The sequence below is a fragment of the Callionymus lyra genome, chromosome 14, assembly GCF_982586985.1.
Source record: "Callionymus lyra chromosome 14, fCalLyr1.hap1.1, whole genome shotgun sequence".
NCBI lineage: Eukaryota > Metazoa > Chordata > Actinopteri > Syngnathiformes > Callionymidae > Callionymus > Callionymus lyra.
In genome coordinates, this window is record NC_141831.1 from 746,880 (window position 1) to 762,616 (window position 15,737).

General features: G+C 47.9%; 1 protein-coding gene across 2 annotated transcripts in view; it reads right to left on the minus strand.

Moving 5' to 3' along the window:
- Window positions 1–716: 716 nt before the first annotated feature.
- The window catches only part of larp1 (La ribonucleoprotein 1, translational regulator), a 26,198-nt gene continuing 11,177 nt past the window's right edge, over window positions 717–15,737 (minus strand). Inside the window, exons 3-20 of one of the 2 annotated variants that reach the window (XM_087806952.1) lie at window positions 15,212–15,277; window positions 13,051–13,122; window positions 12,363–12,513; window positions 11,810–11,944; window positions 10,343–10,489; window positions 9,753–9,915; window positions 7,720–7,864; window positions 7,326–7,652; window positions 6,815–6,898; window positions 6,369–6,695; window positions 5,522–5,645; window positions 4,570–4,775; window positions 4,404–4,510; window positions 3,185–3,342; window positions 2,989–3,133; window positions 2,741–2,850; window positions 2,540–2,667; window positions 717–1,931 (exon numbers count right to left, since the gene is read on the minus strand). In XM_087806952.1, coding sequence (XP_087663078.1) covers window positions 1,734–1,931; window positions 2,540–2,667; window positions 2,741–2,850; window positions 2,989–3,133; window positions 3,185–3,342; window positions 4,404–4,510; window positions 4,570–4,775; window positions 5,522–5,645; window positions 6,369–6,695; window positions 6,815–6,898; window positions 7,326–7,652; window positions 7,720–7,864; window positions 9,753–9,915; window positions 10,343–10,489; window positions 11,810–11,944; window positions 12,363–12,513; window positions 13,051–13,122; window positions 15,212–15,277 — 2,793 coding nt within the window. In that variant the 3' untranslated portion in view covers window positions 717–1,733. The remainder of the gene's footprint in view (window positions 1,932–2,539; window positions 2,668–2,740; window positions 2,851–2,988; window positions 3,134–3,184; window positions 3,343–4,403; window positions 4,511–4,569; window positions 4,776–5,521; window positions 5,646–6,368; window positions 6,696–6,814; window positions 6,899–7,325; window positions 7,653–7,719; window positions 7,865–9,752; window positions 9,916–10,342; window positions 10,490–11,809; window positions 11,945–12,362; window positions 12,514–13,050; window positions 13,123–15,211; window positions 15,278–15,737) is intronic. The other variant, XM_087806953.1, reaches the window with a different exon arrangement.

Sequence of the window (15,737 nt, forward strand, 5' to 3'; positions counted from 1 at the left end):
GTTTGATGATCTATTGACTCCTTCAAGAAACATCTCTGTGTTTGATGATCTACTGACTCCTTCAAGAAACATGTGTGTTTGATGATCTACTGACTCCTTCAAGAAACATGTGTGTTTGATGATCTACTGACTCCTTCAAGAAACATGTGTGTTTGATGATCTACTGACTCCTTCAAGAAACATGTGTGTTTGATGATCTACTGACTCCTTCAAGAAACATCTGTGTTTGATGATCTACTGACTCCTTCAAGAAACATCTGTGTTTGATGATCTACTGACTCCTTCAAGAAACATCTGTGTTTGATGATCTACTGACTCCTTCAAGAAACATCTGTGTTTGATGATCTACTGACTCCTTCAAGAAACATGTGTGTTTGATGATCTACTGACTCCTTCAAGAAACATCTGTGTTTGATGATCTACTGACTCCTTCAAGAAACATCTGTGTTTGATGATCTACTGACTCCTTCAAGAAACATTTGTGTTTGATGATCTACTGACTCCTTCAAGAAACATGTGTGTTTGATGATCTACTGACTCCTTCAAGAAACATCTTCACAAAACTATTTCTATTAGGAAGTGAAAGAATGTTCGTGACTTCTGGTTAATTTGGTTAAATATGATTATTTTAAATTTAATTTGATTGAACTGTTTACATTCAGGTCAAAGGTCGAGATTTAAACTCACGTTTGAAGGAAAAACAACAAGAGTCTGTGTTTGAGGTTTTTTTGTGCGTTTTGAGTTTTTTTCTTTAATAAGGAAAAAGCAATTACTACAAATTACAAATGACACTAAGAGTCGATCACAGCCTACAGAGCAGATAATATTCAATGTTATGATACAAGTTTTCATTCAAGTATTTTACATTTTCATCTTTTATAGATTTTTTTCTTCCTTTTGTCGTTTTCATCTTTTTTTTCCTCAGGACACTAAACGTAACGATCGGACGCTTCACAAGCTGCTGCTGTTGTTGTTGTTGTTGTTGTTGTATGGCTTCATGAGGTGTGGTCTTCATCATCTTCATCATCTTCATCATCTTCATCATCTTCACCTTCATCCTCCTCTCAATGTCCGGTGATGAAAACCACCCGAGGAGATCTTGAACCTGAAGGTCAACAACGACTTCCTGGACTTGAACGTTGGAACCGAAAAAGGTCAAAGGACACAAAGTAACTGCAGGAACTTCAGCTCAGATGAAGGTCGTGGAAGAGTTTTGGGGAAAAAATGCTCAAAATCCCAGAATCCAAAGGAAAAGGCGACGATTGATCCCAGAGTTAAAAGAAAATGCTTCATAGAAACAAGACTAAAACACTGCAACTTCAACTCAGGTTATAATGAATGTTAAAAAAGAATCTGTACAATGAAGCGTCAGAAGCAGCGCCGCCACCAGAACCTTCAAGTATCCAGCGGGTCCAGACGTCGGTGGACGATGACGACGTGAAGCACCTGCAGAAGAAACCTTTGTAACAGAGACTCGAGGAAGTCCTTCTGGTCTTCGGGCGTTAAGGCAACGAGCGTCTCCGGACGACCCGGGACATGTGGTCCGGTCCCAGGTCAAAGGTCGTCGGCGCTCGGACGAGTCTCGCATGCCAAAGAAAAGAGGGTGAAGGTTGAGGTGGGACCAGCAGGGGGCGCAGGAGTTCCAGCCTGTGGCTCAAGACTCCTTCAGAAAAACATCTCTCCTGGCGCCACAGATCCAGGCTCCGCCCCCTCGCTCCTCCGCGGCGGCCATGTTACTTGGGCGTCCTGGCGTCCGGCGGGAGGTCGTAGGCCAGCGACTTCTGGCTGCTGGGTTTGGCGTCGTCCTTGAGAGGGTGGAGGCCCGGGGCGCACGCGCTCTGGCTGCCGGGGCGACTGCCGGAGGAGGCGTGGCGGCGCCGCCCGTCGCCGCTGGACGAGTGGCGGCGGCGTCCGCCGTCGTCCATCGGAGGCTGCGGCGGGAAACGGCGGGAAACGTCAAACACAGTTTCATTCAAACGACTCGTGACACAAACATGTTTGTTCATTTTAATGTAGCGACTCGTCGTCTCAGATCATTAGTTTGAGCTTCAAACGCTTGTATTTCTGAGAAACTAAATCAAACTTTGATGTGAAAAAAGTCAACACATCTGTGAACATTATATCGATGCAGCAACAGGCGCTTGAACTGGATCAACACCTGCCTCACCTGTGTCTGACATGGATCAACACCTGCCTCACCTGTGTCTGACATGGATCAACACCTGCCTCACCTGTGTCTGACATGGATCAACACCTGCCTCACCTGTGTCTGACATGTTGTCAACACCTGCCTCACCTGTGTCTGACATGGATCAACACCTGCCTCACCTGTGTCTGACATGTTGTCAACACCTGCCTCACCTGTGTCTGACATGTTGTCAACACCTGCCTCACCTGTGTCTGACATGTTGTCAACCGAGCTCCAGTCGCTACATTAAAATGAACAAACATGTTTGTGTAACAAGAACAAATGGCTGAGAATCATCAGTTTGAGTGACAGCTGCTTTGGCGCCACCTTCAGGTGAGACCGAGGACTTACGTCGATCCTAAAGTCCTCCAGACGCTTGAACTTGCTCAGATGCTCCTGCAGCTTGGAGTCGATCTCCAGGGTCTTGATCTTGGAGTACTTGAGGAACGCCCAGAACTTCTCCAGCCCGTAGAGCTGGCCTGAGATGATTGATTGACAGGTGTCAGGGATGATGGTGGCGGTTCAACGAAGGTTCAAGAAGGTTCTTCTCACCAGCTTCGTAGTCCTTCATCGTCTCCTCCTGGAAGTCCTTGAAGATGTCGGGCCTGAACTTCTTCTCCAGGCCGTAGCTGTAGTACCTGAACAGACACTCCAGGCCGTACCTGCAGCACAACAGGTTCTTCTTCACGTGCTCAGGACCTGGACCTGGTGCTCAGGACCTGGACCTGGTGCTCAGGACCTGGACCTGGTGCTCAGGACCTGGACCTGGTGCTCAGGACCTGGACCTGGTCCACACTCACCTGTAGCCTTCCTTCCCGTCCTCCACCACCAGCTGCCGGAACTCCTCGTACATCTTCCTGTTGAAGTGGTCTCGCAGGAAGAAGGACCAGAAGCGGAACAAGGTGTTCATCTCCTGCGACTGACCGATGCCGAGACGCTTCCTCTCTGAGGACCACAGGCGTCAGGCTGGGATTGACAGGCGTCACTCAAACTCACCGTTCAGGCAGCGCCGCCGGTACTTGTGGTAGACGTGCTGCGTGAAGCCGTTCTCCTTCAGAAGCTCGTGAGAAGGATGCTGGAACTTAGGCAGAGACTGAGGCGTCAGACCGATGGTCCCCAGAGCAGGGGTGCCTTCAGACGGGCTGGCGTTGGAGCTGCAGAGAGGAGGGTCAGAGGGCGGGTCAGAGGGCGGGTCAGAGGGCGGGTCAGAGGGCGGGTCAGAGGGCGGGTCAGAGGAGGGTCAGAGGGCAGGTCAGAGGGCAGGTCAGAGGAGGGTCAGAGGAGGGTCAGAGGAGGGTCAGAGGGCGGGTCGGAGGAGGGTCGGAGGGCGGGTCAGAGGGCGGGTCGGAGGGCGGGTCAGAGGGCGGGTCAGAGGGCGGGTCAGAGGGCGGGTCAGAGGGCGGGTCAGAGGGCGGGTCAGAGGGCGGGTCGGAGGGCGGGTCGGAGGGCGGGTCGGAGGGCGGGTCAGAGGAGGGTCAGAGGAGGGTCAGAGGAGGGTCGGAGGGCGGGTCAGAGGAGGGTCGGAGGAGGGTCGGAGGGCGGGTCAGAGGAGGGTCAGAGGAGGGTCGGAGGGCGGGTCAGAGGAGGGTCAGAGGGCGGGTCGGAGGAGGGTCGGAGGGCGGGTCAGAGGGCGGGTCAGAGGGCGGGTCGGAGGGCGGGTCGGAGGGCGGGTCAGAGGAGGGTCAGAGGAGGGTCAGAGGAGGGTCGGAGGGCGGGTCAGAGGAGGGTCAGAGGAGGGTCGGAGGGCGGGTCAGAGGAGGGTCAGAGGAGGGTCGGAGGGCGGGTCAGAGGAGGGTCAGAGGGCGGGTCGGAGGGCGGGTCGGAGGGCGGGTCAGAGGAGGGTCAGAGGAGGGTCAGAGGAGGGTCGGAGGGCGGGTCAGAGGAGGGTCAGAGGAGGGTCGGAGGGCGGGTCAGAGGAGGGTCAGAGGAGGGTCGGAGGGCGGGTCAGAGGAGGGTCAGAGGGCGGGTCGGAGGAGGGTCGGAGGGCGGGTCAGAGGGCGGGTCAGAGGGCGGGTCGGAGGGCGGGTCGGAGGGCGGGTCGGAGGGCGGGTCGGAGGGCGGGTCAGAGGAGGGTCAGAGGAGGGTCAGAGGAGGGTCAGAGGGCGGGTCAGAGGGCGGGTCGGAGGGCGGGTCGGAGGGCGGGTCGGAGGGCGGGTCGGAGGGCGGGTCAGAGGAGGGTCAGAGGAGGGTCAGAGGAGGGTCAGAGGGCGCTCACCTGACTGAGGCGGTCCTGGAGCGATGCTCTCTAGAGTCCATCACCCAGCCCACGTGACACTCCATCGGAGGGTTGGAGCTGTGGCGGGTCTTCCTCTTCCTGGGCGTCTGTGGACGATCACGGGGTCAGAGGTCAACTCTCTCTCTCCCGTCTGCTGCAGACTCACCTTGGCGTCGACCGGCCGACTCTCCTTCACCACCGGGTAGAAGCGCGGCGTCATCGTCGAGTCTTTCCTGTGCGGCGTCCGCGGCGTGCGAGGCGTCCTGGCGTTACGGTAGTTTGGAGAGTCGGGCACAGAGGTGGGAAGAGAGCGAGCGATGGATGACGGTTCTGGAGCCCCGAAGAGTTTGTTCGCCAGAGCGTCTGTGGGAACTGAAGCACGAGGATTATTGTTGGATTACAGTTGAAAAGTGTTGGATTATAGTTGAAAAGTGTTGGATTCTAGTTGAAAAGTGTTGGATTATAGTTTACATTGTTTGATTATAGTTTAAATTGTTAGATTATAGTTTAAATTGTTAGATTATAGTTTAAATTGTTAGATTATAGTTTAAATTGTTTGATTCTAGTTTAAATTGTTAGATTATAGTTTAAATTGTTAGATTATAGTTTAAATTGTTAGATTATAGTTTAAATTGTTTGATTCTAGTTTAAATTGTTTGATTCTAGTTTAAATTGTTTGATTCTAGTTTAAATTGTTAGATTATAGTTTAAATTGTTTGATTCTAGTTTAAATTGTTAGATTCTAGTTTAAATTGTTAGATTATAGTTTAAATTGTTGGATTATAGTTTAAATTGTTAGATTCTAGTTTAAATTGTTAGATTCTAGTTTAAATTGTTAGATTCTAGTTTAAATTGTTAGATTCTAGTTTAAATTGTTAGATTATAGTTTAAATTGTTAGATTATAGTTTAAATTGTTAGATTATAGTTTAAATTGTTAGATTCAATTTAACTTGATAAAGATTCTTATCATAACAAAGTGATCTGAAGACACTTTACAGTTGAAATAAGACTGGAGTTGATGAAGGAAAAATAGATTCAATTACAGTAGAAAACTGATGTAAATATTCAAACACTTTCAACACATGATTAAATAAACGACGCAACAATAACAACTCACTCTGCTGAGGTTTCGGGGGTCCAGGAGGCACCTCTTGGTTGGGGTCGACGGGGGGTTCAGGGGTCAAACAGGCGAACTGCTCGCGGCTGATCAGGTGGACCTTCTTGAAGTTCTCCACCTCTTGCTGCAAGAGAAGATCAACATTTGAGCGACGGTTCCTCCTCTTGGTTCCAGCTGGACGACCTCATCTGCAGAAGTCTGGAGACGGACACGCAGCAGCAGAACATGGCTGCCAAGAAGACCTTTTTCAAGTTCATGTTGGCTCAACCAGGCGAGCTCTGACCTCTCAGGTCCACACGTCACCTACTCAACACCTGACCTGAAGCTTCCACAAGCTCCTCCCACATCACACACACACACACACACACTTGCCTCGGGTCCTGGTCCTCCAGCCGCTGAAGCACCAGAGTGTTGATAAACAAAGGTCAGATGTTCCACACACGGCTGGACTTGTTCCACGGACACGTGAGCCTCACAAAGACCCACAACAATGACGCACAACAACAAGCATGTTTCCAGGTTCCACGACCAGAAGCAGCTTCACCCGTGCAACCGTTCCAGGCCCAAGTAGAAGAGTCGACCTTTGACCCCCACAGGGTCACGCGAGCACTTTGGTGTCGATGACAAACACTCCGATCGGCACAACACGCATCTTGGTGTCATGGGTCAAAGGTCAAGGTCATCGATGCTGAGATCAGAGTTGTAAAAATGTTCTCTTCATGAATGTTGTCAGAGAAGAGACATGAAGATCTCATCACGTCCACGGCACTGACCTGTGACCTTTGACCTCGCTAAACAACCAGGTTTCAACCGTCACCGACCAATCACGACGCAGGATTCAACGCACCTTGATCTGGGCGTACTCGGGCTCGTAGGTGTCGTCCCACAGGTCCTGCTCGTAGTAGAAGAGCCCGTCGTTGATGACCTTGACCAGCTCGCAGGTGAGCTTGGACCTGGACGTGTGGTTGCCGGTGCGGTCGCCGCCCGGGTGCTTCCTCAGGTACGGCGGCGTCTGCGTCACGATGAGGATCTTGTTGACGTCGTGGTCGTCGATCTCGCCGTCCGTGTCCTCGTCCGACCAGTCGGTGAAGGTGTTCCTGCGCCCGTCCATCTGCGCCATCTCCTCGTCGAACATGAAGTCCAGCTCCTCCGGCTCGTCCTGCTCCGCGCCGTCCTGAGCAGAGGTCACGGGTCAGAGGTCACGGCTCAGAGGTCACGGGTCAGAGGTCACGGCTCAGAGGTCACGGCTCAGAGGTCAGAGACGGACTCGACAAACTCTAGAACTTTCATCACCTTCTTCACCAGCGCAGGGGGGGACGGAGACAGAGCCAGCAGGGGGACTGGAGACCTGACGGGTTCCTCCTTCTCTTTGGACTGCTGTGGGGGTCAGAAACAGGGGGGTCAGCTCAGGACCGAGGGGGTCCCCTCAGAACCACATGTGTCAGCACCAGAGAGGACAGTGCTGAGATCAGAGCTGAGATGTTTCCTCACTGATGAAGTCAGAGAAGAGACATGAAGATCTCATCACGTCTGCAGCAGAACGACGACACGTTGAGGTCAAAGTTCATGAAGTTTGTGAACTTATCAACCCCTAACTTTGTTTACCTTTTTACAAACTAACCAGTTCTATCTGATCAAAGCTTTACTTCAATCGTTTCACTCCGTTATTCTATTGTCTTTCCTATTATTTTAACACATTTGTCCCTTTTCTCTTAAAATACTGTTTTAAAATATAGAAGATTCAAGTTCAGGTCAAAGGTCAAAGCGAAGGAAAGACGCTCAACACGAGTCCAGGTGAACCGACCTTGGGTCGTGCCGGCGACGGTCTCGGGCGCTTCTTGACCTCGATCCAGGACTCGGAGTCCAGGTCGGGGAGACTCGCCGAGAGACCCTTGGGCATGGTCTTGAGGTTGGAGAGGTCCAGGTCGGGCCTGGTGCCGGGCGTGGAGAGCCTGGGGGACCCCTCGTCGTTGCTCTGCCGCGGGATGAACTCGGGGCAGTCGATGAGCTGCGAGAAGTCCGTGGGGGTCGGGCTGAGAACGTTCAGGCCCGGCAGGGGCCACTTGTCCGGGTCCACCTTACGCCGGATCTTCATGTCGATGATCTCCACCTCCTTGCTGTCCTTGAGAGACTGAGAGGAGAACGACGTGTGCATTAAACATAAGTTCCACACGTCAAGGGGTCAAAGGTCAAGTCACCTCCAGGATGAGGTTCACGTCCGTGGTCAGCGCCTGCACGCGGTGGAAGCTGGCCACGAGCCAGATGGGCAGAAAACCTTCCAGGTCCATCTTCCTCCTCAGGAAGAAGTCTCGCTCCAGGTTGTCCAGGCTGAAGTAGTATTCACTGAGGAGAACATCATAACAATCCTTTGATTAGTTTCCCTCAAAGACCTGAACCTGTCCCTCAAAGACCTGAACCTGTCCCTCAAAGACCTGAACGTGTCCCTCAAAGACCTGAACGTGTCCCTCAAAGACCTGAACGTGTCCCTCAAAGACCTGAACCTGTCCCTCAAAGACCTGAACCTGTCCCTCAAAGACCTGAACGTGTCCCTCAAAGACCTGAACCTGTCCCTCATAGACCTGAACGTGTCCCTGAACCTGTCCCTCAAAGACCTGAACGTGTCCCTCAAAGACCTGAACGTGTCCCTCAAAGACCTGAACGTGTCCCTCAAAGACCTGAACGTGTCCCTCAAAGACCTGAACGTGTCCCTCAAAGACCTGAACCTGTCCCTCATAGACCTGAACGTGTCCCTGAACCTGTCCCTCAAAGACCTGAACGTGTCCCTCAAAGACCTGAACCTGTCCCTCAAAGACCTGAACCTGTCCCTCAAAGACCTGAACCTGTCCCTCAAAGACCTGAACCTGTCCCTCAAAGACCTGAACCTGTCCCTCAAAGACCTGAACGTGTCCCTCAAAGACCTGAACCTGTCCCTCATAGACCTGAACCTGTCCCTCATAGACCTGAACCTGTCCCTCAAAGACCTGAACGTGTCCCTGAACGTGTCCTACAAAGACCTGAACCTGTCCCTCAAAGACCTGAACGTGTCCCTGAACGTGTCCTACAAAGACCTGAACCTGTCCCTCAAAGACCTGAACGTGTCCCTAAAAGACCTGAACGTGTCCCTCAAAGACCTGAACGTGTCCCTCAAAGACTTGAACGTGTCCCTCAAAGACCCGAACGTGTCCCTCAAAGACTTGAACGTGTCCCTCAAAGACCTGAACGTGTCCCTCAAAGACTTGAACGTGTCCCTCAAAGACCTGAACGTGTCCCTCAAAGACCTGAACTTGTCCCTCAAAGACCTGAACGTGTCCCTCAAAGACCTGAACTTGTCCCTCAAAGACCTGAAACTGTCCCTCAAAGACCTGAACGTGTCCCTCAAAGACTTGAACGTGTCCCTCAAAGACCTGAACGTGTCCCTCAAGACCTGAACGTGTCCCTCAAAGACCTGAACTTGTCCCTCAAAGACCTGAAACTGTCCCTCAAAGACCCGAACGTGTCCCTCAAAGACCCGAACGTGTCCCTCAAAGACCTGAACGTGTCCCTCAAAGACCTGAACGCGTCCTGAACGCGTCCCTCAAAGACCTGAACGTGTCCCTCAAAGACCTGAACGTGTCCCTCAAAGACCTGAACGCGTCCCTCAAAGACCTGAACGCGTCCCTCAAAGACCCGAACGTGTCCCTCAAAGACCTGAACGTGTCCCTCAAAGACCTGAACGTGTCCCTCAAAGACCTGAACGTGTCCCTCAAAGACCTGAACGCGTCCCTCAAAGACCTGAACGCGTCCCTCAAAGACCCGAACGCGTCCCTCAAAGACCTGAATGCGTCCCTCAAAGACCCGAACGTGTCCCTCAAAGACCTGAACGTGTCCCTCAAAGACCTGAACGCGTCCCTCAAAGACCTGAACGTGTCCATCTAAAGTTCTAACCATCGTTGACCAGAGCTGCAGTCACGGGACACGATAACTAACGAGTCAAACATCTCAACATGATGTTGTGACTGAGCTGAAGGAACATGTTGCTTCATGAAGACATTCATTTATTTCAGGATCTTTAGCATGTTTGAATGAAGGTCAACAGTCAGTGAACACAACACGTCAAAAGTTCTAACAGAACATTCTAGAACTAAACAGGTTTTAGTTCTTCTGTAGAGAAAACTACAAGATTATTCTAATCGTTCAGGAGCCGACCTCTAACCTTTAGTGACCACAGGGGGGCGTAAGAAACATCACTCACATCTGCCTCTTGATGTAGTCCTTCAGCAGGTCCTGGTCCACGGAGAACAGGTCGCTGCTGCTCATGTTGTCGTAGTAGTAGGTCACAGAGTTGCCGAACTTCTGACTCGAAGAAGCGTCTTTGGCGTCGTACGACTTGTAGCCGTAGTGGAAGTCGTAGTGTCCTGAGAAGAAAAGAGTCACTTCCTGCTCTAGTCCTCGTTTCAAACGTGTTCAGAGACACCAGCATGCTTCAGAAGAACCAGATGAAAACAGTCGTTTGAGTGAAGGTTAGAGCTCGAGTCTGGAGTCAACGTCCAGACCTTCAGAAGTGAAGAGCAAACATTGTGCTGAGATCAGAGCGTTCAGGTCTCCAGGGATGAAGTCAGAGAAGAGACATGAAGATCTCATCACGTCAGCAGCACAAACATGTCCAATCAAAGTTGAAGTCATCAGAACGTGTTCTTGACGTCTGAGGCTCTATCGCCACCTGCTGTACGACCTTCATATTGACAGGATGACGCTAGAAGAGGGCAGACCCCTGCCAAGCAGCTCGTGCTGCGCTTCTCTAAGATCTATTCTGTAAGATTCGTATTCAATGCATTTTCGTACCTCGTCCTCTTCCTCGCCCTCGTCCTCTTCCTCGTCCGCGCCCGCGACCTCTGAACCCGCCTCTCAACGGCGCCCCCTCGCTCTTCACGCTGGACACCTCGTCGTGGTCGTCGCGCCACTCGCGCTCGTACTTCTGGCTGTGCCAGTCTGAGGGAGGATGAGGGTCGACGTGAGGTCATCTTCATCATCATCATATTATCTTCATCATCATCACCATCATATTATCTTCATCATCATCATCATCATATTATCTTCATCATCATATTATCTTCATCTTCATCATATTATCTTCATCATCATCTTCATCATCATCATATTATCTTCATCATCATCATCATCATATTATCTTCATCATCATCATCATCATATTATCTTCATCATCATATTATCTTCATCTTCATCATATTATCTTCATCATCATCTTCATCATCATCATATTATCTTCATCATCATCATATTATCTTCATCATCATCATCATCATATTATCTTCATCATCATCACCATCATATTATCTTCATCATCATCATCATCATCATATTATCTTCATCATCATCATCATCATATCATCATCATTATTATCTTCATCTTCATCATCATCATATTATCTTCATCATCATCACCATCATATTATCTTCATCATCATCATCATCATCATATCTTCATCATCATCATCATCATTATTATCTTCATCATCATCATATTATCTTCATCATCATCATCATATTATCTTCATCATCATCATCATCATATCTTCATCATCATCATCATCATATCTTCATCATCATCACCATCATATTATCTTCATCATCATCATCATCATTATTATCATCATCTTCATCATTATCTTCATCATCATCACCATCATATTAGCTTCATCATCATTGTTATTATTATCTTCATCATCATTATTATCTTCATCATCATCACCATCATTATTATCTTCATCATCATTGTTATTATTATCTTCATCATCATCACCATCATTATTATCTTCATCATCATCATCATCATTATTATCTTCATCATCATCATATTATCTTCATCATATCATCTTCATCATCATCATTATTATCTTCATCATCATCATATCTTCATCATCTTCATCATCTTTATCATCATATTATCTTCATTATTATTATTATCTTCATCATCATTATCTTCATCATCTTCATCATATTATTATCTTCTTTACCATCATCATCATATTATCTTCTTTATTATTATCATCTTCATCATCTTTATCATCATCATTATCTTCTTTATCATCATCATCATATTATCTTCTTTATTATTATTATCTTCATCATCATCATCATCATCTTCTTCATCATCTTTATCATCATCATATTATCTTCTTTATTATTATTATTATCTTCATCATCTTTATCATCATCATCATTATCTTCTTTATCATCATCATCACCATATTATCTTCATCATCATATCATCATCATCATCACCTCTACCTCGGAGGTCGTTCCTGGTGTTCCCAGGCAGGCGCGGGTTTTCGTTCTGTCTGCTGTTGTTCCTGGAGGCAGATCTCTCTCGTGGCCCCTCAGACTTCACCTCGATCATCAGAGGAACCCACTTCTGCTTGTTTCCTGTCAAAGGTGCACATTATTCACACGATGAGCGACTCCTTCATAAAAGAGTTCGTCGACTCTTCACTTCCACATCTGACAGCTTCTCCAGGTGTCGTCATGCTGCCATGAATCAGCACAAGTGCAGTACCAGCTCTCGCCTAGAGAGGGCGCTGCTGATCCACTTTAACGACATGTGGCTACAACAGTGAAACTGAAGTTCATCAAAGTGTTGAAGAAACATCGGTGCTTCAAAGGCGCCTCCACATGTCAATCATCTTCAGAACCATCGAGACTCTCGTCTGATGTTCGACTCGTTTGTTCTTCACAACATTATTGACATTTCATGAAAACTCAGCTATAGAAGTAGAATCTCGACAAATATACAATGTTTGCTCGTGAACAACAGAGAAACTGGATCCTGACGTTCAAAGCTCACCTTTCTTCTTCTGTCCGTTCCTCTGGGAGTCTTCGTCGCCGTTCTTCTCCTCTCCAGAGTCCTCAGACTTGGTCTTCAGGTTCTCCTTGCTCTCCTCGTTGCTCTCCCTCTTCTCCTTGGACTCCTTCTTGGTGATGGTTCTCTTGTGGGCCTGAGGAGACACAAACACGACGCTGATCATCTCCACACAACCAACCGTGTTCCATCTATTCCACAGCAAGAAACCAGAAGAAGTAGAACATCTGATGGAACGCTTCCTTCAAGAGCTTCTGGTTTCATGTGGACTCACTGCGGAGACAACCGTTGAGACATGAACACGTTTCATTATCATGAAGAACATCTTCTCTCTTGATGCGTGACGGGATCAACTTTGACCTTGGATCAGAATCCTCAGAGTTTCACGAGCGTTGGAGATCATGGACCTGATGTCGTCGATGAAAACTCATCGGAGGCAACAAGACGTGTCATGAAAGTGTGACTGGAGGGTTGGAAACACTCAGATGAAGCCGTCGACATGCAAACACACAACACACTGGGATAGAACGAGAACATCCAGTAGGTCCAGGAGGAACATGTTCCACTGCATCCCCTTGAAGACGACAACCTTCTCACATCTGCACCAGATCAGCTTCTGATCAGACAAACCTACGCGACGCTTCCCTTCATGACTAGATCTAACTCAACTTACAGTGGATCTCCACGACTCTTTGACCTGCCTGACCGTCGGCGGGCAGGACACGGTCCGAGGCACCGCCTCCATCTGAACAGAGGGAGGGAAGTAGTTTAGACGACAAAGAGGTGGACCAGGATGGACACACACACAGGAACACAATGACATGCGTGTGGGGCGTGTGCACAACACTGTGGGAGGACGTGTGTGTGAGAGTGTGTGTGAGAGTGTGAGGTGGACCAGGACCTCATCGTGTTCTTGACTAGAGTCACTTCCTGTCGTCACACCTCTGACGGTCGTTCTGAACGACAACAACTTCCTCTCAGCCTCTGACAGCGACGTGCAGAAGAACCAAGTTGCTCCTCAGACTCGGAAGAAAACCAACAATGGAATCACAAACGATTCATGTGGTTCCGTTCTTCACCACCAGGTGCATCGTTCCCCCTGAAGGTGTGTTACTTCACACACACTTCTGAGAACAGATCGACTTAAATCACTTCATACATGGAAAAAACATTCTAGAATATGTTATTATTTGCAGTATTTCAACTTTTAGTGTGTTTTATTTAAGTGATGCTTTCATCCAACTTTAAATATTGACATGTTTTTTTAACACAGACTAAAGCTGTGGTCGGACGAGTTGAACAAACAAACACTTCAGAAGCGTCAGGTGTAGGATGGTCTAAGAATATCTGCTGCCGTCATCACAGATCAGCCCAAAATGGACGCCCCGGGGCCTCCACCTTTAGACCGTCTCTGGTCGCAGCAGTTATTCCTGGCCCCGGCAGAGTGACCCACATCTGAGGGGGGTCAGGAGGGGTTCTCTCAGATGAAGGCCACTAAATTAGGGAGGAAACCAGGGTCGCTCTCCGGGTGACACTATCGTCCGGAGCTCAGAAATAGATAAGCGGGTGTTGGGCGGGTCGACACACACACACACACACACACACACACACACACACACACACACACACACACACACACACACACACACACACACACACACACACACACACACACACACACACACACACACACACACACACACACACACACACGGTTTAAGGTCATGCAGGTCAGTATCTAATACAATAAATGATTAACTTTACATTCAAATGTATTTATCTTTGAGTCTCAAGATAAAGTTATGAAGTCATTTTTATGATAAAATTAAACATACCTTAAAATAAAGGTTTATTATTTACTCTTATTAAACTTAAATTAAACAAACATATTCACTGCAAATACTAAAAACTAGTGTAAAAAACTTGCTAAAAGTGTAAACATTTGTATTTATGAGTTAATAATAAATCTTAAAAACTTCAAAGTCGAGAAAAAACACTTTTCTTACTGAAGGTTTGTTTCTCATGCGTTTAAGTTCCTGCTGTAACAATAATGTATGATCATTTACACAATTTCAATTGTGTAGTTGCATAACTTTCATGACACACAAACACACACTTCACCTTTTTTTGATTGAATATTTAAGCTTTTAATCAGATCTTATGAGTTTAACAGCCACTCCTTTGAATGAAGATGCAATAACAGATCGGATGATATTTTTCATATTGTGCACTAGATTTGTTCTACTTCATTAAACGTTGATAAGAGTTTTACTCTCATGTAGTGAATGTTCTTCAAGACGCAGTAACTTCTCATCATGACCATGTTTTAATTATTACTTTATAAAGTTGCTCTGAAATCTGGACGAACGAGAGGTTACGAGAGTCCATGATGACGTAATAATGGCTTCACTCTTCCAGCTGTAATCACGCTTTGTTTATACAACCAGTCCCTTGGAGGTGGAGACCATTGATGACGCGCGCTGACAAACCTCCACACTTGACCAATCACAGCAAAATGTGGTTGTGGTCCACAAGATTTCATCTCCAGAAAAACAAAGTGTTTTCAGTGGGCGGAGCTTAAGATCATTTTCGAATGTCAATAATTCAATGAAAATATTTTTTACAAACACACACTGATGATACAATAGGCTCTTGCACGCGCACACACACACACGCACACACAGACACGCACACGCACACACACACACGCACACACGCGCACGCAGCAACACTTTGGTTTCAAGTATTTCTAGTAATATCCATTTCTAGATCCAGTCCATCTTAGCTGACGCGGGTCAGCATGGAAGAAGTCAACACGGTTCAAGAGAATCTACCTGCATGTCTTTGGTGGCGATCTCCCCTGGAGTCGGCCAGCTGTTGGTGTCCCCGAAGTCTCCCACCTGGAGCCACAACACAAACATTTCAGTTTCATTTTCAGTCGACATCGTTGCTTTCAAAGCCGAGCCGGTGCATCTGATCCGATCATCAGCACTGAAGTGTGAACACATGCATGTTCAGACGGTCCTGACTTTATTAAAGACTGCGTTTACAGGTTCAAACGCTAGATTTGTGCAGAACCTGCCGGGGACTCGTGTGTTCGCCTCAGAGTGTCAATGTCTGCTGTGCAGGCGAGTTCAGGAGACGTGAGGATCAATGTCTGATGGCCATGAAGCTTCTCATCCACACTCCCTCGCTGCCACCATTATCAGGAGGAGTACCTCGTTATTTACTCCTTAATCATTGATGACTTAATACAAAACAAACGTGTTTGTGTTTTTACCATGTAATACTACTGTAATACTACTGTAATACTACGTGTCAGTTACTTAGATGTAAAAGACCAGGTTGAAGGTGAATTAT